Raw genomic sequence first — 20,306 nt, 5'->3', positions numbered from 1 at the left:
GAGGATTATGAAAATTTTTACTTGCTATGCAGTTGCATGGGACTTACAATTTAAAGACAACTGGACTGGAAGCTCTGTTCACCACTTATATGCAGTACTTAAATACACAAGCTCTGATTTAGATTGGTATGTTTTCCAGAAAGTCCTGGACAAACACAGTTTCTCTGGTAAATCGCAGAACAAAGTACTTGGAGAACGTAAGAGTAGTTGTATATAATTTATTCCACTGACCATCAACATTAGGAAAAAACTTCCTATTCAAACATGTATCTGAAAGAATAATAATTATATTCCATTTTGCATAGCTGTTCTTTGCTTGATTATTTTAGTTTTGAAATCTAGTCTTTCAATGACATGATTTAGAAACAGAGGAAAGGGTTAGAGAGACTAATTATGTGAGACAAAGCATCAGTGCTAAGACTTTAAAAAAATGTTTATACAGGGATTTGATGCTATGTCTGAGAAAGTCTGCACTGGATTTTAAACCAATTTAAGCAAAATTTTGTGTGGATAGTTATTTTGGTTTAGCTTAAACAGCTTCTTATTAAAACTTAAGTTAAACCAAAATATAAAGGCCTGTCTATTAAGCCTTTTGTATTACCGTAATTGAATTGACTTAAGATATTCACACTTTTAAACAGGAACAGTTAGCCTGCAGACAAGTCCTAAGTTGAACTCCTAAGACCAAGCCCTTATTTTTAGAAGCATGCAGTTCTAATTAAGTTCTGTGGGAGAGGCTAGGAACTCAGCACCACTGGAAAATAAGGCTACCAATTTAGGCACCTACATTCACGTTTAGAATTTTGATTTTAGGCACCCTATTCTGGCTCAAGTGTACAGATTTATCCTCTCTGGTACGTGGCTTTCTCCTGAAAGTTTATACTTTAGCTAGGGGACACAATTGCTTTTCAGCTTGTACAGACTTGAACATATGGCTTCTCCACAAAGTTTACCATGACAGGTTGACGTATTTAGAGTATTTTTAATAAGTGAACTTTTCTACATTTTTTACTGTGCAAAAGCATTCAACCAATTGTCTGTAACTGTGGATCAACCATTCAAATAGATTTAAAAAGCATATATCATTTTATAACATGCAATGTTACAACTACAAAGTTATTTTTCAGAGAAAAAAACTGGAAAGTAAGAAGGACATTTGGTTACCCTACACCGCTTAAAAAAAAATAAAGCCACAAGTCCATCTTCCACTAGCTAAGACAGGGTGGGGAACCAAAGGCCCAGGGTCCAGCTCCAGCTCCCAGCTTGCTTGGATCCGGCTCTCGAGGCTCCCGGCTCCCCACAGCAGTGAGGAGCCTGTGCTGGTGCTCCAGCCCCATGCATTCCCCCATCGGGTTGGAGCACACGATCTACTAGCCTGCCTCCCCCCCACACCACTCTGGTGTGCAAGGGAATGGAGGGGAGGGGAGGGCAGGGTTTTTCTCCTTCTCAGTCGGGAGCCACATCACGGTGAGGGTTTGTTTGGTTTTTTGGCTTCACATGTGTGCAGCTCCCGACTGACTTTTCTGTGGGGCAGCGGCCCCTGACTCCAAAAAGATTCCCCACCCTGGGCTAAGAAATCTGTCCTGCCTCCATTAGATTTCAAGTAGAATATTTATTCCATCAATGTAGAGGAATTTAGGTTTTAGTTTTGTTTAAAATTTTGCACATGTTGCCTCTGTGCCAGATTCTTTGTCTTCCTCTGTAAAGTGGCCTTCCTCTTTTAGCTTTATTTGTCTGAAGTCTTCTCTGACTTTTCCCAGCAGGTCTGGTTTGAAGACAACATCTAGTGCAGTCATGGCCAAAGCTTTTGCTGCACGTAGAGTGTAGAACTGTGCTTCCTGAGACCCTGTGGTAAAACAAAAAAACAACTTCAGGATAAAAGTCTAAATAGGAAAATGTGTTTGACAGCAAGCCACTCAAATAATTTAATACATTGGGAAATTAATTTTGAAAGACAAAAATCTCTGTGAAATCTAACTAAAACCTGTATTATTTGTTTTTACAGGAAGTCCTGCTTGTAGAAAAGTCCAAATATAAAATGCCTGGAAATGAATAGAGGAATCCAGCCTCTCTGACAGCGCCATATAATTCTATTTTTTTTAACCTGTAAGAGGAAGCTAGGTGGGAGGACTAGAGAAGGTTTATAATAAGCTTGACAATAAAGCAGAGTGCAATTAGTTTTTTAAAAATGCCCAAACACTTCATTAAACAAGTTAAGGTTGCTAAGTGATGCCTACCATCCTTCTAAAATGTGAGGTGACTAAACTTCTACTCTTCAGGTTTAATGTTACGGTACGTGCCATGTATGCAATGCAGCCTTAACTCTGCTGACTCAAGCGACAGCCAAACACATACATGCACTTTCCTTTCAGACACCACAGAATGGGTTGGAACCAGAACTAGCAATCTTAGATATTGTTTTGTTTAATAATCATGTAACTGCACCAAATCTTAGCAGTTACACAGTTATTCAATGGTCCCTGGGGGCAGGGCTGACAGCCAGTGTGTTTCCAGCCCCACTCCCAGGGAGCCCCCTTCCACACCAAGCTGCTGCCTCTGCTGTGGGGTGGCAGGCGGGAGCTGGTCTGTGAGGGGAGCCAGTTTAAAAAATCATGGAACTGGGGTATTGTACATAAAGGGCCCGTGGTTCCCAATAGGGCCAATCTGAAGGGTCAAAGTTTGGTTGGTGTGATTACCCACACCTTCTTGGAAATCCTGTCTGTGCTAACTTCCCTGAGTTCAGGTGTTAACTATTCATCTTGGACATCCGATTTGCCAACAAGGTGGCTAGATCTAGGCCCAATAGTGGTAAAGTCTGTATCGGGGGAGTAAATTCCAGCTCATGGATGAAACAGGGGAGTGACTTCTTGAGGTGTACCCTATTCTGGGATATATACGTAATTCAGAAGGACCAGGCTTGAAAAAGAGGAGATTGGAGGACTAGGAAGACTAAGATGTCCTTTGTGGTAGCCTGTGTCACAGTTCTTCCTGTAGTACAAGGCATCCGGGTTGTCAGTTCCATCAGATCCAGCACCGTTGAAGATATAGTGATCAGTGTGTCCTTCAGGGATTGCATAAGTATTGCTAGAGAGAGGGAATCCTGTCTCAATCTATTCATTGGTATTGACAGTCGATAGTCCTTTGACTTATTAGAAGTTGCAGTTAATAGTGGGACCCATACCATCAGAGCTTTGCTCATGTGCTTTCCCTTAATGGTCAGGAGGCCAAGGCATACCTAGGTTCTTGGAACCTACAAACCAAGATTCATCCAGATTGGAAGGTGTTAAAAAAACAACAAAAAAACCCACACCTTCTGCTGGATATTCATTTAGAGGAGAACCTGTTTTTAATACTCATGAGATGCTCAAAACAATGGGTCTTAAACTGAGTCAACTTTTGCTTGAAAGTTTATGCTCAAAGGGAGACTGCTTGTCTCCAGACGATCTAGAGGAGGGAATCTCCATGGCCTGGATTTGACTGGTGTAATTTTTCTTCCTCCATGATTGTACTTTCTCAATCTGAATTCCACTTCCCTCCTCCCCCACTAACATGGGATGGAATGACATATCCACGGCACTTGGCAAAGATTGGAGCCTCTGGAAGAGAGTAAATATAGTGCTACTGGTCGTCACTAAATGGGATGCAGCAAAGGCAGGAGAGTTTTCAAATCCCAGAATTCCAGGCAGAAGCCTAATCCTGAAAAGGGAGACAAATAGGGTCTCCGGGATAAGTAAAAATCTATCTATGCTAACAATAAAAATCACTAATGAGCTCTATTCAAATGAAGACAAACTGGATGCAAAGATTCTTTTAGTGTCCAAAGGTTTCTGACACAGGCCATGCAGCACGAAGAAGAAACTGAAGAGGCAGTTGGTCTGGTGGAGGGCAACAGGAGAACCAGAGCAAAGGTGCAGACCAATGGATGCTGTTTGCAATATTTTCCTGGCTTCCGACGTATGCATACCGATTGCGGAATACATACAGGGACCAGCACTTGAAGTCCAAATTGTAGTTTGACAAAAGACTGGAATGGTTAAGGTGGCAATATGACAACATAGAGAGTCAGAACCAGAGTTTCCAGTCTGGTTTGAAAAGCCCAGCCAGCAACAGAAAGTTTAAAGTCATTTTAAGCTAGGGAACAACTATTTAGCTTATTATCCAGTCTTGATTTTTGGGATTTTTTTTTTTAACAGCATAGTTCAACTCCTAAAATATTTACTGAATACATACCATTGCTATCTCCATAACTGTGGGATCACTGTTGTACCTAGAACTTTACAGGCTTACCATAAAAAGATTCAAACCTAGTGCCCTATTGCTTAGGATGGCTTCGCATCCTATCTGGGCCACAACAATCCCTTTTCTAAGCCCTGTTCTGGCCAATCTGATTTGTAGCAAAAGCGGGCAATTAATTTTCTGCATATCCAGCTCTGCCAAGTGTTCGTACTTTGATGGATTACTGTTGGTTCTATCTATTAGTCCTTTGGGCTCCTAATGGAGCATAGAGCCTCCACAGTCATTTAATTTATAGTAAATACTAACTGATGAAAACCAAATGTTTTATATACAGCCTCTTAGCAGTTACTTATATCTACATTAGTCTCAAAACAACTGCACAGATACTAGCAAACTAATTAATAGGTGGTCAATTTCCATTCTACAAAGCAACATTTGCTACTAATTTGCTTAAAACCAACATTTTTATAGGAGAGAAAGTAAAAACTGTATAAGACAAACTTTGAAGTAGGGATGTAAGTGACAAGTCGACTATCTGATAAGCATAATCTTATCGAATAGTTGACTAGTGATGTGACTAGTTGCTTCCCCCACCCCCGGCCTCAAATAGAAGCAGCAAGGAGGGGAGGGGAAAGAAACAGGAGCTGGTGCTGGGGGGGAACGGGCTTAAAAACTGGTTCCCCCCTGCATTGTGTCTGTGGGGGGCAGGAGAGGTAGAGGAACAACAGGAAACGGTATGAGCAAGAACTGAAGCAGTCTCTGCTCATGCTGCTTCTGCTGCAATTCTGCTTGTGAATTGTACAAAAGCCACAGGGATCCCTGTGGTGTTTCCTTTTGAAATGTACAAGAGCCCTGCTGGCTGAGATGGCTGCGGGAGCATGGGGCCAATTGGGGAGCCTTGGCAAGGCTCTTGCTGCAGTTCAAAGGCAGAGGTGCCCTTATAGACTAATCAAATAGACGACAGAAATCCCATCGACTATTCGATTAGTTAATCTAAATTTAACATCCCAACTTTAAAGCCACATTCAATCAAGTACTTACCCTAACGATCGAGTGCTAGCAAATATTCTTCTATATTTAAAATATCACCTATAAATTATAGCCCTGTTCCTGCAAAAGCTCTTACCTGCAGCTGTAGTATATAGCTCAGTATGGTTCAATGCATCTGTGCCAATGTAAAAATAGGGATGAATCCCAGGAACCACATATGTAACATTTCCGAAGTCAGTGGAGCCTGGGAAGAGAAAGGAGGTTGCTCAATGAACAAGTCTAATAAAAAGTGGTACATTATATAAAAAAGCCTGGGATATGCACCTGAACTGTAATAAAATAGTACAGTATTCTTGTCTAGAATATTTCCGGTAATAAAGAGTCAATATCTACTAAATTTTGCACATCTATTCAATGGCAGACCACATGGAACAAATTCACTCAAATACAATGCCTCCTTATACATTTCTGTACCTCCTGATCTGTAGTGTAAGTTGCACCTCCCTGGTGTGTAACCCTCTGGACCTGCCTGGTCCCGAACCAGGGAATTTGTCAAACTGGGGAAATCAAGTCGGGGGGGAGGGGGACCTGCTTTCCCTTGGCCAACCTGGGATTCTGCTTTTCCCCAGGAAGCTCCACAACCACCCAGGGCTCCGCTCTCCCTGGCAGGCTTTCCCCAGAGCTCCTCTTCCCCCCGCCTCACCCGTGGCTTCGATGTTACCCAGGGCTTTGTGCTTCCGCTGGTGGGCTCTGCTTTCTCCCCAATGGTTCTTCTGCCACTGCCTGGGGGCTCCACTACTGACTGGCAGCAATGCACTTCCCCCAGCACCACGTTGCCACCCAATGCTCCCTATGCCCCCACCCCCATCAGCTTTGCTGCCACCTGTGAGACTCTGACATTAAACAGTTGCTGTGTTTATTAACTGACAGAGATCTAACCTCAAAATGAGAAAAAACAAGAATTCCACTGTTACCTGATGAACCATTCAAAAAATAGTTGTCACTAGTGAATTCCATTCCAAGCTCTTTTCCATTCTCTATATAGGAATTCTCTAGGCTCTGGTTCTGAAGCACATTATAGTAGTCATGCCTTCCACCTTTGATTTCCACCTCATCGAGAAAAGAGAAAAGTTAAATTTTCATATCATTTCAAGGCTACATTAAACCAAATGTCAGGTTTTTAAACAAATCAATGCTTCATTTACATTTTATACCACACAGATTAAGAGCAAAATTTAAGAGTATAATTTTCTTTTCAAAAGACATGAGCATTTGACTGTCAGCATTTAGTTAATGCTGCCCTTGAACAAAAACAAAGTTGGAGGAATTGTGAGAGTTTCGTACTAGGAAACAAAGTCCCCACAAATAAGAATCCTGGTGGAAAGCATCTTTAGACGACAGAAATTATCAAGGCCTGGTTTACACTAGAACATTAGCTCAATGCAAGTCTCCTAATGTTGATCTATTTCTGCAAGTGCATGCTCATTTTCTCTGACCAAAATAAGCACCCCATTACAGCAACAGTAAAACCACCACCCTCTCCACCCTAAGCAGTGATGACCCATGGTCAATCTGCAGAGGTTGATGCAGCACAAGTATAAATATTGAGTGACCTACATTGATCCTAACAGTCCTCTGGCAGCTGATCCACAATGCCCTATTCCCTGCAACAGTGACCACTGTGGTCTCACAATTATCAATTCCATTGTCCAAGGGACAGAGATCAGAAACCACAAACTCCATCAAAAACATCCCTGTTATTTTTTTAAAATGTTTTTTCCCCAATTCCCCAGTTTGGTGAGCTTATCTAGCAGCTCTCCCTTGTTGGGCAGCTAAACACAATCAATCATGTTGGCTCCATGCATTAGAAATCATCTCTTGTCTGCATCAGACAAGAGATATTGGAACTCCTAGGCCTGTGGAAAGAGAAGAGTGTGCAAGCTACAAATGAGATGTACTAAGGTGACCATCTAAGAAAAAACTGCTGAGGGAATGCTGACAAAAGGGTATGACAGAAAGCAGCAGCAGTAGGATGTAAAGGAACTGCACCAAGCAAGTCATGGGATCAGTGAGGACAACTGATCTTGTGCTAAGCCACAAACCTCTGGTTTTACATTGAGCTGTGTACCATATCTGACAGACCCCAAAAGCATTCTGCAGACCACCATGGGTACCTTGGAGAAGTCCAAGAGAGTGTCATCAGCCACAAGCCCGATGAAGAGGAAGGGACCTGAGATAAACAAAGGCATGCATTTTTCCTTGCGTTTAAAGATGGCACCCACCCCAACCTGAAGTTAAGACACAGGTATCGACTTTTCTTGTATTAGTAAAAGAAAGAAGAGACAATGATACAATAAACTGAGGTACAGCTGATATCTGCTTTTCTTTCCCCTGTATGCAGAAGCACCATGCAGAGCAGTTTGATTAATACATAAGGACTGTCCCTTGCCTCTTCCTGAGAATCTGTATGGAACTTTCATGGAGATACTCCACAATAGTGTCTCAAAGATTTCTAGGAATGGTAACCTTATTTCCTTTCCTGCAGAACACTTTCCCGTGCCACTCCATGACTTTGGCTGCCACCATTGCAACAAACAGGACAGTAGTGTACAGAGACAGGCAGCTACAGGATGCCAAGAGCATTTGTGCTGTGTGTGCTTTTGCTACACTCAGGAATGAGACTTCAACTAAAACCATCACTGACTTGGGAAATATTCAGTGTCATTGCTCTCTACTCCTACCCAAGCAAAAGGGACTGAAATTATATTGTCCCTGAGTATTCCTTCCCACCTCCTAGAAGGCTATACTCATCATAGCTGGGATTAGATAATAGGGCTATGCAGAAATGTTCCAAAGCTAAAATGTCAATATGTATGTCTTACTAAAAGTTTTAATGCAAAAAAAAGGGAAAGGAGTTTTGAAATTTCTCTCTTTTTGTTGTAAGGGTATATCCAATAAGGATATTAAGTATCGACTAATTAAATAGTTGATGCATTTTGCATCAACTATTTGATTAGTTGATTGGACACCTCCCCCTTTGAAAAGTGGAGGTGCCGCGTGGAGTCTAGGGTCAGCGGGGGAGTCTCCAGCTGACCCCAGGCTCCATGCAACACTACTGCTTTGAAATGCCATGAGAAGCCTGAACATCATGCTACCTGCACAGCCTTTCAAAGTGGCAGCACTGCATAGAGCCTGGGATCAGCTGGAGAGTCCCCAGCTAATCCCAGGCTCCACGTGGTGTTGCCCCTTTGAAACACCACGTGCAGCCTGGAGACCCCTCAGCTGGCTCCAGGCTGCACACAGTATTTCAAAGCAGCAGTGCTGCATGGAGCCCAGGATCTGGCCCCAGGTTTCAAGCAGTGCTGCCGCTTTGAATTATCCCCTCTACTCCCTCTGACCTTGCTGCCTCTATCTGATAGAAGCAGCAAGGGGGCGGAGGGGGAAGCGACTAGTTGACTGTCCTGTTGACTATCCAATAAGCATTTGCTTATCGGATAGTCAACTAATCATTCACATCCCTAATATCCAATGAAACATCTGTTTTATCAGTAGCTGCTGCTAAAACACCCACAAAACACCTGATCCTGATGATGAAGAGAAAGAAAGGACACACTGAGCAGCAGAGTGCAAACAAAGAGCCTGGAGAGTCAGCCTGGCAGACAGCACCCAGAAGGAAAGAGTGGACAGGAGAAAGGCTCAGGACAAGCACAGGGAATAGACCATAATGGTCTTTTCAGGCAATACACCCAGTAGCTACAGACACCAATTGACAAAAAAATGTCAGACTTTCTGCCCTTTGCAGTCCTTGGCAAACTCCATAGTAGTAGTTCCTACATCCTCCAGCATTTCACAGGATAGTAATCTCACCACCACCACTCTATGCTGGGAAATGAGAAAAAAAAAAAAAAAAAAAAACTATCCCTTCATACACAATAACTGTGGTTCTCGCAGGTCGGCATATATGTAAGCTACAATAGATGTTTGGAAGCAGGAAATATTTATTTTTCAGTGCACAGTTTTAAAATTCCGCTCTTAGAAGTTTGTATTGCATTTGCCTGTTTCTCTGCATTGTTTTTGGTCTTTCTGTTCAGAAAAACTATTTTTGGACATCAAATTATTGTTATTAGTTCACAATAAATCTCAGAATGCATAGCAGTAATCAAAGAACCCATTGCTCGTAAACGTAGGGCACCACAGAACTTATAGATTCAGAAAACCACCCAGACATTAATTAAAAAAATAGGGCAAGTACAACACAATTTCCAACAATCCTCAAAGCTTCAGGGCCAGAACAGTACTGTGGCTGACCATTAAAATGTTCTTTCAAAGCCTTCCTCAGACACACATAGGGATGTTAAATTTAAAATGAACTAACTAATCAAATAGTCGATGGGATTTCCATTGACTATTCGATTAGTCTATAAGGGCGCCTCTGCCATTGAACTGTAGCAAGAGCCCTGCTGGACTCTTGCTACAGCTACAGTTCAAAAGCAGGAGCCCCGCAGGGAGCAGGGGCTTCCTTTTGAAATGTACAAGAGCCCCAAGTGGGCTCCCACGGGCCCGTGCTCCCCTGCTGCGCCTCAGCCTTTGAAACAGCCTTTGTACTTTCCAAAAGGAAGCCCCAAAGGGAGTGCGGGGCCAGTGGAGCACTCCCACTGGCCCCATGCTCCCTGTGGCGCCTGAGCCTTTGAAATGTACAAGAGCCCTGGCGGGCCTCTTGTACATTTCAAAAGGAAGCCCCGGTGCGAGCACGGGCCAGCAGAGGAGTCCCCACTGGCCTCACGCTCCTTATGGGGCTCTTGTAGATTTCAAAAGCAGAATCGCAGCAGAAGTGGTGCAAGTGGAGACTACTTCAGTCCCCGCTCACACCATTTCTACTGTACCTCTAACCTCCCCTACCCGCCCAGAGACGGTACTGGGGGAAAAGGGAAGGTTACTCACTTTGTGCAATAACTGGAGTTCTTCAAGATGTGTCCCCGTGGGTGCTCCACGTAGGTGTCAGTGCCACTGTACACATGGCCCAGAGATCTTAAGTAGCAGTCCCCCAGCGCCTGCTGCGCTATTGTGCAATCACTCAGTTTAGCATTCTCCGGTGGCCATTCCCTCCGTTCCTTTTCCACGCCAGACTCTCTCAGCCCTGAGCAGAGGGGAGTTTGGGTGTGGAGCACCCACAGGAACACATCTTAAAGAACTGCAGTTATTGCACAAGGTGAGTAACCTTCCTTTCTTCTTCAAGGGTCCCCTTGGGTGCTCTGCTTAGGTGACTATTCAGTAGTATTCCTGCTTAGCAGTGGGTGCTCTGTGTTGCAGGGCTGGATGTTGGACAGTATGGTACGTCCAAAGCTAGTGAGAGTCCTGAAGGGACTGAATAGCGTACGGTTATGCAAAGGTATTGGGTGAAGCCCATGTTACCGCTCTGCAAATGATGTCTATTCAAAGGCTCTTAAGAAATGCAGTTGTGGTAGATACTGCTCTGGTGGAGTGTTGGTGGCGGTCTGTGTTTCTGGAAGTAAGCCAATTGTATGCATGTAGAAATCCATTTGGATATTCGTTGTTTGGAAACAGGTTGCCCTCTGGACCTGTCTGCACAAGACACGAATAGTCTGGGAGTATGTCAAAAGTCTCTTGTGTGTTCAAGGTAAAAGGCTAATGCTCTGCATACATCCAGCGTGTGCAACACTGCCTGATTGCTGTCCCTATGTGGTTTTGGGAAGAACACAGGTAAGTGTATTGTTCATTTCAGTGGACCAAGGTAGGCATCTTGGGAAGGAATTTCGGGTGGGTTCTAAGGACAACTGTGTCTTTGTGGAACACCAAGTACAGCGGGTCCATCATGAGTGCCACTATCTCTCCCACTCTCTTAGCTGATGTTATCACTATGAGAAAAGCTACTTTCATTGACAGGTGGAGTAATGAGCAAGTTGCGAGCAGCTCAAAAGGCCGTCTCATGAATGAGTCCAGCACAAGATTCAAGTCTCATGATGGTACTGGGTCTCTATGTGGTGGATAAAGGTTCCGTATCCCTTTCCAGAATCTCTTCACACACAGGTGGGAAAAAACGGAATACCCCTGTACGGGTGGGTGTGTCAGATATAGCTGTGAATGGTATCCAGTATCTGGTTCGTATTATTGTTAGGACCTATTGGTCTGAGGTGATGGTCTTCCATGCTGCATAGAATTCTGCGAGTCTGTTTCCAAAGGTCTGTTTCACTAGATCTGCCTGCCCTGGAGAACTGAAGGCTACTTTATCCTCAATCTACACCTCAAATTTGCTGATGGGAGTTGGACCCCCGGGTTGAGGATGTTTGTTCATTTGATTGTCTTTAACTAGACTGTCTCTCACGTCTCTTGTTATCATAGAGCCTCTGTTGTTGGTTATACCCTGTTGTTCTGAACCTTTGATTATATTGTTTGTCTTGTTTCTTCCTGGATCCAGGCAGCTGAATCCTTAACGTACGAAGTGTCACCCTGGAGTCTTTAAGGGTGTGGAGAGATGAATTCATTGCCTCAGCAAAGATTTTCTCTCCCTCAAATGGAAAGTCTTCGATGTTTGATTGTACCTTGTTGGGAAACCTGGACAGTTGCAGTCATGACATTCTCCTCAGCACTACAGAGTTTGCCATAGACCTGGCTGCTGTATCCGCTGTGTCCAACACTGCTTGTAGCGCTGTGCAGGAGATCAGACAGCCTTCTGTCACATTTGATTCAAATTGTTCCTTTATCTCTTCTGGTAGATACTGAATAAAGAAATTGAAGGTTTTGAAGGTCTGGTGTGACTATTTTGCTAACAGAGCCATGTAATTAGTAATTCTGAGTTGAAGGGAGACTGACAAGTATGCCTTCTCCCCCATAGCATCCATCCTCTATCTCCTTGTCATGATTCTGCACTGTGGAGTACTGCTGCTGTTGCTGCTTCCCCCCTGATTGGCAGATTCGACAACCAACACATTCAGTGCAGGGTGTTAGAATAGGAATTCTACCCCCATAGGTGTTACATGGTTTTTCGTTGAAGTTGACGGTACTGATGCCGGGGTCTTCCGTATGGCCTTAGCCAGGTCCATTAAGGCCAATTTGGTGTGCTGAGGTAAGTTAAATATGCTGGTAAGCTTGTGTTTCTTCTGCATTACATCTGTGAATTGTATATCTAGAATGTCCACTACCCTGCAGAATAGGTCTTAAAACTTTCTATAGTCATAATCTCTTATTGGTGATGTAGGTGGACTGTAGTCGTCCATCTTGGAGCATGATGTATTAGGAAGGATAAGGAAATCTTGTGTTGCTCCCTCCATCAATGACTTGCTGTCATGGCTGCCTGGGCTGTAGTCAACTGATCCCCGCATGTTTGCATCAGCTGACTGAGCACTTGGTACCTGGAGGGTTTGTTGTAGTTGTTGATTTTGTAGGGTGCCCATGGGTCCCAATAGGACCACTGTGGTGAGAGCAGTGGGGTTACCTATTGTGCCATCTGCCAATTCTGGCGTTGCTGTTGCTCTGTTGCAGCGTATTGAGTGACTCTGTGCTGGCCCCTTGTTTCCTTCTTGTCATCATCGCTAAATCTCGCTGATATTAGTGATGCTGGTGTGGAATAGTATGGAACCTCTAGACGTGGTGTGATGTTGGTACCAAATAATGGTGAGCATGATACGGACAGTACTGCAAGATCTGTCTCAGTACCAGGGGTAGCACTGCCATCACTATAAAGCCTGCCATTGCTAGATGCATCTGTGTATTCAGCGCTCTGGAGCGCACTGGTACCAACGGTACCGTGAGTTTGTGCGTGGCATTCCGCTGCTTTGCAGTCTGCCCGCTTTTTTATCTGCTACTAGTACCAACTTCTCCTGAGGTACCGCAGGCTTGTTCTAAGGAGAGTTCAAAGCTTGGCCAGCAGCTCTATGCTTCACTTTGAGATCACTGACTCTTTTTGAGCAGGATCCCTTAACCTGCACCACTAGATTTTTCACTAGTCAAGACTGTTTTGCTTTGTTTTTTTAACTTGGGCAAAATGATGAGAATACTTACTTATATGCATAAGACTGGGGAAAGCTTTAGTTGAAACAAAAAATCTGTATGTAGAATTATAGCAATTAAATGTTGTGCCTCACCAACAACATTTTTCAGCACTAGCGGATTAGAACTTACAGATCTAAATTTTAGGTTGCTTTAAAAAAAGGTAAGTGTCATACAAATCATAAAGACTTAAACTCCTACTTTGGCCTAATTTAAAAATTATAAAAATAAGTGAATCATCTCTAGAGTTCTTACTTTGCATTTTGTAGCTAAAGCTGCAGCTCTGAAGCAATTTTCAGCTCTCTCTGTCAGAATGGCGAGGTCCTTCAGCGAAGGGGCACGCAAGTAAAATTCTAGCTCAGTGTAAGAAGGGATGATATTAGGTTTCACACCACCATTTTTTATTATACCTACAGAAGAGAAAAGTCCAATTTTTAAATGTTGCAAAGAACTAATCTTACATACTCTTCTTTTTGAAGCTCCTTATTTATAGCTGAACACATAAAACAAGTTATTAGAGATCATGCATCAACTGAGCACTGAGAATGCACACTATTTAAAACTTTTTGTATTTGGACCCAATTCTTTCCCCCTTGCAGTCAGTTCAACAGAAAGAATATCACGTGTACAAGGTGAGTGATGTAAAATCTTTAATTAGACTAAACTTTTGTTGGGGAAAGGGAGCGTGCATGATATATTGTGAAAGCTTACAGACTTTTAAAGTTTGTATCATGGCATTCTTTCGGACACATCTCATTTATTCATCTTGAGTTCACACACAAAGAGCCAAAGTAGTATTTAAAATTCTCTATATTCACTGATCCACAGTTTAGAATGTTTACAATCTTGTTAACACTGGGACAAGAAGGGAAAATTAAAATAATGGCTATGAGACAAGTTCACAAATCAAATGTAAGCACTTAGTTTAAATATAGCTAAATAATTCTCCTGAGTTTAAATTACACAAGCATACATCATGATTTTCACATTCCTCATAGGTACAGGAACAGTGGTAGTATTAAGTTAATCTTTTAAAAAACAGCATCCTTACCTATGTTACAAATACTTCCTTGGAATCAAAAATTTGAAGGGGGTTTTGAAACTTTGTTTTATGCTATGTGTTCCTATTTTGCTTTGCTAGTTTGGACAAAGAAAAATTCAGTTGGGTTCTGGTCAACTTCAACTTCTTCTCTTTTAATACGCTGCCATTAAATTTGAATTCATTGAAAAAATAATTGGTATTTGCTGTCACAAAGGGGAAAACCAGCTCACTAGTATCCTCATTGAGTCTTGCCATTCTTTGGAAACATTTCCATTGGTCTTAAATTTTGTAAAATCTCATTTTCTTATAAAGCCCAAGTTTGGAGCCAAGTCTGAACAAAACAAAAAAGTGTTCCTTCATACTAATGGTTACTAGTCCATCATGTCCAGATATGGAAACAGAAAAAGCAGGCTACTGAATTAAGTACTTTCTTTTTGTGTTCTACATGCTTTATTCTGCAACATTAGAAATCTTTCCACAATAGCTAGCTATTTTTTGTTATCACAACTTCAGTGGGAAGAGACCTGTTACCATCCCATACCTGCCAATTATAGTTGGCATGAGTTATAGCTCCAACCAAAGCCAAGAAACCAATTTAATGTTAGTACACTTGAAATTCAAGGCTTTGAAACAAGAATAATGGATGGATTCCAGCAAACATTATTTTGGAGAAACAAGGAACTGGCAAATAGGCAATCAAGCAGACTGTGCAATGCACATTACTACAATATGTACTTTTCCAAAGAAAGAAAGTTAAGGACAAAAATAGTTCAAAGATATGCTGTAACAACTGGAAAAAGCCTCAGAACAGAACACTGATTTTCCAAGTACCTTTGGCAAGCTAACAACATTTTTAATATATTCAGTTTGAGAAAGAAAAAATAAGCCTTCTTGGAAACCTGGCCGTAAGCCTCCACCTTTCCATGAAAGTTAAACTTTTGAAGTATTGCTAAAGAGAGGTCTCAAGATGTACTTCTGTTTCCATGAATCAGAGGTCTAAAATATATTTCAATACCAGAGGACAGTTTTACAAGCTCAGGTTCCTTAGGAAGTTACAGCTGCTGCCTCAACACAGTGATAAGATGCTTGTATCTGTCAAAGGAAGCTTTTATTGCTTATGTTAGATCTTGATCCAGATGGTCAAGTTTCCCCCAAAAATGCTATTTCCAGTTTACAAAGCAATTTAATGATTACAGCTATACCAACAGAAGATCTTCATAATAAGTGTCTCTGTTCTTTGATAATTTAGCAGCTATGAAGTGCTATATTAACAGTTCATGTAAATATTAAATCTGCACTATGTCTCTCATTTGTGCAAAGGAGGGTGGGGAAAGGAGAGAATACTTATGACTTTAGGCCATACTACCCTTTGATTGGTATGCATTCAACCATTCATACTAAATGTTGACAGTTCCTTACAAAAGGAACTTCTACAGTATTTAGATGAAAAAATTATTTCAATTTACTTTTCCAGTTTAAAGTAACAATGCAATATTTAGGATTTTTTTTCAGTCAGTAGCCAAACAGCCAGAAGCCTTACTTGGTGGACATAAGATTGAATGAAGCTCTCTCACCATGAACTCTCCAGGTTGGTTTCATTTGCTGTCTTAAAACTGACATATTGTTGTAGGCAAGAACAGCAGCGTCTAATGCATTTATTCCTTCCCAAGGATAAGCAGCAGCATGAGAAGCTTTTCCATAGTATTTCACAGTCACACTAGGAAATAAAAGCCATGACTTATTTGTTTTTTGTTCACTTTTAAAAAACTAAAAATCACCCAATAATATTGGAGTCACCCAATAATGATTACAATTTTATATCAATGTTTTTGAAGCACAAGATTAAGATGCTATTTACCAGGCATTAAGCTGCTGGGAAGCTAAACCATCTTTCATCATTTTCATACTCAAAACATAGATCCTGAAAGAGGGTTAGAAGTCAAATTTGTCCTTTCCCTCCCCAAACTCTGCCAACACTCCAAAGTTGAAAACAAAATAGACAATGCACTACATGCATTTTAAAAGCTTAACAGATTTGAAGTAAAAAGAGCAATATCCTGCTATACAAATTGCTATCCACTTTTTGTCACCTAAAGTCTTATTACACACCTAACGATTTAACAGAAGCCATGATATAGGCCAGTGGTCTCCAACCTTTTTACACCCAAGATCACTTTTTAAGTCTCAGAACAGGCAAAGATCTACTGCCCTGCCCCTTCCTAGAAGCCCCGCCTACATTACATGAGGAAATCTAATGTAAATGTACTGCGCAGATGCGCAGTTCAGAGAGGGCTGAAGAGCTACTCTTAGAGCCCCTGAGATCTACCGGTAGATCGCGATCTACTGGTTGGTGACCACGGATATAGGCTAACAAAGCCTCTTACCTCCCCTTCAGAAACTGGTAGCATTTCCTGAGCATCAGTAAAATGAGCCAGAGAAGAAAATTAGATTTGAAGCAGGATGTAATAGTATAGTCGATTAACCGATAAGCAAAAGCTTATAGGTTAATGCTATAGACTATACACATTCCCCTCACCCCCAGAAAGGGGCTGCTGCCACCCCATGCTGCTGCCTCTGTATCAGAGGCAGCAGCACGGAACAACAAGCAGCCAGGAGAGCTGGTTTTTAAACGGGTTCCCCTCGTGGACCAGCTCCCACCTGGTACTCCATGCTGCTGCTGCCTGATACAGGGGCAGCAACGTGGAGTGGAAGGGGGCTCCTAGCTGCCAGCCCTGTGCCCAGGGATTATAGAATATTCACGTAACCTATAAGAATTAATGAGGTTAACTGACTATTCAACTGACCAATATTAACATCCCTAGATGAAATTACATGAAAAATTGTTAGAGAAATCGGTTGTGATTTTTCTGCTTCCCTTCTTCTATATGTGACTTATAAGAATATGCAGCTAGAGAAGATAATAGAAGTTGGAAATTCAGGTAAGTAGAGATTTTTTGCACATTGTTAAGGCAATTTTCAACAGGATCAACATGTCTACGCTGCAACCTAAGGTGTGATTGTACTTTTAATCTAGCTTACTTGGATAAGAATAGCATGGAAGCCGCTACAGATGCATCATCATGACTATTTTAGCCATGCAAGCTAGATTAAAGCTAGCACAGGCATGCCTACGTGAGATGCAATCACATCAACTGCAGTGTGAACACAGTCTAAAGGTTAAAGTGCTGGTCACCAACACAATAAGATACATTGTACAAATAACAATTTACTTTCAAGTCCCTTTTTGAAAATATCAGATCTATGCTTCTAAATTCTTGCCTATTAATAGCAAGATTTTTCCTTAGTTTTCAATAGCAAGAACTGATTGTGCTCTTGAATGTATTTAATTTAGTCGTAAAGACCAAAAAAATCTGTAAATTAAAGAAAAACATATTTAGACATTCAAGAAATACAGAGTTAAGGATGAAGATAAAGAAAACACTTGTCCATGGGATAAAAATGTGTAAAGCCTCTTAACTATTAGCCATCTATTTTCCTTTGACATCAGTTTTCATTAAAGTCTTGACATTTGAAGTCTTTTAAGTTTGGAGAGGAAACACTGAATACATGCAACATTAAATATGTGCACCAGATTATTGGTTTTTATAATATGCACCACATGAACATATATGGCTGTATGATACTCTGTAGTAGCTATTCTTTGTGTATACTTCCTATAGTTTAATTATAATCTTTTATAAGGCTCAGATAACACAAAAAACATTCACTGTTTAATGACACTTGTCTATCAGTGGTACTTAATAGGGATGTAAAAGGTTAATCTTAATAGGTGAGGCTTACCAGTTCTATTTAACCAGTAAGGGCTCGAGCAACAGCCCACCCACCCCATGCAGAAGGCTGCTCTAGCCCCACAGGGACCACCAAAAAAGCCCCAGTCTAGACAGGGCCAAATGGCGGGGAAGCCTCCTCTTTCGGTGGAGTCCTTATGCCTTGTGAAACGAGGCATGCAGGGCTCCCCAAAAGAGTGTTTGCTCTTCCACTTTTTTTCAAGGAAGAACAATCCCGCAACCCCTCTCCCCCCCCAGCAGCCTAGACGCTGCCTTAGATGCATGAAATGGAAGCCCTACCTGTGACGCGCCTGGACCTGCCATGGACAGGGGCTCCTCCAGGTGGCTGGCGCAGCCCCAGTCCACAATAGGCCCTGTGGCAGCCTCCTGCCCATGCTAGGTGGAGAGCTGCTCCAGCCCCGACTGGTTAACCGGAACCTGTAAGCATCACCCGTTAAGGTGATGCTTACTGGTTAAGCTTTCACATTGCTAATTCTGATGGTGTAAAGTTTGAATTCCAGCTCAGAAGTTTCGACCTGCAGTCTGTTTTGAAGGTTTTTTTTCCCCACTCAGGTATGGCAACTTTGAAGTGTTCCTGTGTATGCAGGGAGGTTAAAATGTTCTCCTACTGGTAACTAAAGTCAATATAGCCACTATACACTTCAAATTAGGATAGTCTAGTGATCATTAACAGGATATCTTGTTAATCATCTCCCAGCCCCCCCCTTGCAGGAAAGACCTGAGTAAAAGGCTTGCCTGGTTAGGACTAAGAACCTTTAGCAGCAGATTTTGCCTGCAGCCATTACCAGGGGTGGGCTTAAAGCCAGGAGGCTGCCACTGGTGGCGGGCCATGCCAAAGGGTCAAGCCAGAGGATGCTGCCCTTTGGGAGAGACCGAGGGCAAGGGCATGCGTTGTGGTAGTTTATGTGATATAGTATAATTTTTTAGTGTGTGTTTGTGCATGCTGGTGAGAGCAGCACACTTATTTGTGTGGTGGCCTATTCAGTTCCTGGTGAGAGGAGGGAAGAGTTCTTGGTGAGGGAAATTTCCCTTACCTGCCCACACTGAAGGTCAAGGAAGGGTTGTGTTTGTGTTTCTTTTTCATTATGTGTTGTGGCACAGATGGCGTGGCTAAGGGGCAGGATTCAGATGGCATTGTGGCAGTTGTGGCAGGTAGGGGAAAATATGGCAGTAAGATCGGGACGGGCCAGTTACAGGGAATGAGGTTAAACAGTTATGTGCTATTCCTTGTTCTAGTTCTGTTCCCAGCCTCCATGACTCTGGGAACCTTAACACCTGGGCATCAGCCCTGAGGGTGCTGCTGCTGAATGCCAGGTCGGTATCCCACAAGACAGCTATCATCCATGATTTAATCCTGGATAAAGGGGCCAACGTGGCTTTTATCACTGAGACCTGACTAGAAGTGGAGGGAAATATTGCTCTCTCCCAATTGTGCTTGGCTGGGTTCTTGGTTCAGCACCAGCTGTGGCTTCATGGTTGGGGAGGTGCAGTGGCAATTGTCTATCGGGATACCATTACAGGGCCTTCATCCAACAAAGTGTTAGATTCAAGTGTTTGTACTTGATGTTGGGTGGCCAGGAGAGGTTGCGTGTTCTCTTTGTATACTGTCCACACTACTGTATGGCAGATGCTCTGCTCGAGCTGGCCAAGGTGGTCTTGGACGCGGCATTGAGGAGCCCAAGGCTTCTGGTCTTGGAGGACTTTAATATTCACACCAAGGCTGTCCTGTGTGGTCCAGTTTGAGCTGTTATGGATACTATGACAACCCTAGGATTATCCCAAGAAATAACTGCACCCCGCATGTTGCGGGTCATACACTCGATCTGGTCTTTTGCACAAAGGGTATTAGAGTTCTTGAGATAAGGGATGTGATTTCGCTCCCTTTGTCATGGACCAATCACTATGGGTACATCTAGACTACATGCCTCTGGTGACAGAGGCATGTAGATTAGACTGCGCGGCATAGGAAAATGAAGCAGCGATTTAAATAATCGCTGCTTCATTTAAAATTAAATGGTTGCCACACTGAGCCGATCAGCTGTTTGTCGGCTCAGCGCAGTAGTCTGGACGCTCCACGGTCGACATCAAAGGCATTTGTTGACCTCCCAGGTATACCTCCAATCATGGTTGGGGGTGGGGAAGCAGAGAAGAGTCATGGCCCTTCTAAGGCAGCCCAGGGCCATTTCAAAAATTTCTAAGGTGGCCCCCAGCAAAAAATTATT

At 42.6% G+C, this 20,306-nt stretch overlaps 1 protein-coding gene across 1 annotated transcript in view; it reads right to left on the bottom strand.

The window, feature by feature from the left end:
• Positions 1-203: 203 nt before the first annotated feature.
• PM20D2 (peptidase M20 domain containing 2) overlaps positions 204-20,306 on the bottom strand; it is a 33,526-nt gene continuing 13,423 nt past the window's right edge. The window contains exons 3-7 of the mRNA XM_075923875.1: positions 15,850-15,992; positions 13,489-13,643; positions 6,201-6,336; positions 5,363-5,470; positions 204-1,846 (exon numbers count right to left, since the gene is read on the bottom strand). Of these exons, the coding sequence (XP_075779990.1) occupies positions 1,653-1,846; positions 5,363-5,470; positions 6,201-6,336; positions 13,489-13,643; positions 15,850-15,992 (736 nt within the window). The 3' untranslated portion in view covers positions 204-1,652. The remainder of the gene's footprint in view (positions 1,847-5,362; positions 5,471-6,200; positions 6,337-13,488; positions 13,644-15,849; positions 15,993-20,306) is intronic.

This window comes from Pelodiscus sinensis, chromosome 3 (genome assembly GCF_049634645.1).
Source record: "Pelodiscus sinensis isolate JC-2024 chromosome 3, ASM4963464v1, whole genome shotgun sequence".
Taxonomy (NCBI): Eukaryota; Metazoa; Chordata; order Testudines; family Trionychidae; genus Pelodiscus; species Pelodiscus sinensis.
This window is presented reverse-complemented; position numbering and strand designations above follow the sequence as displayed.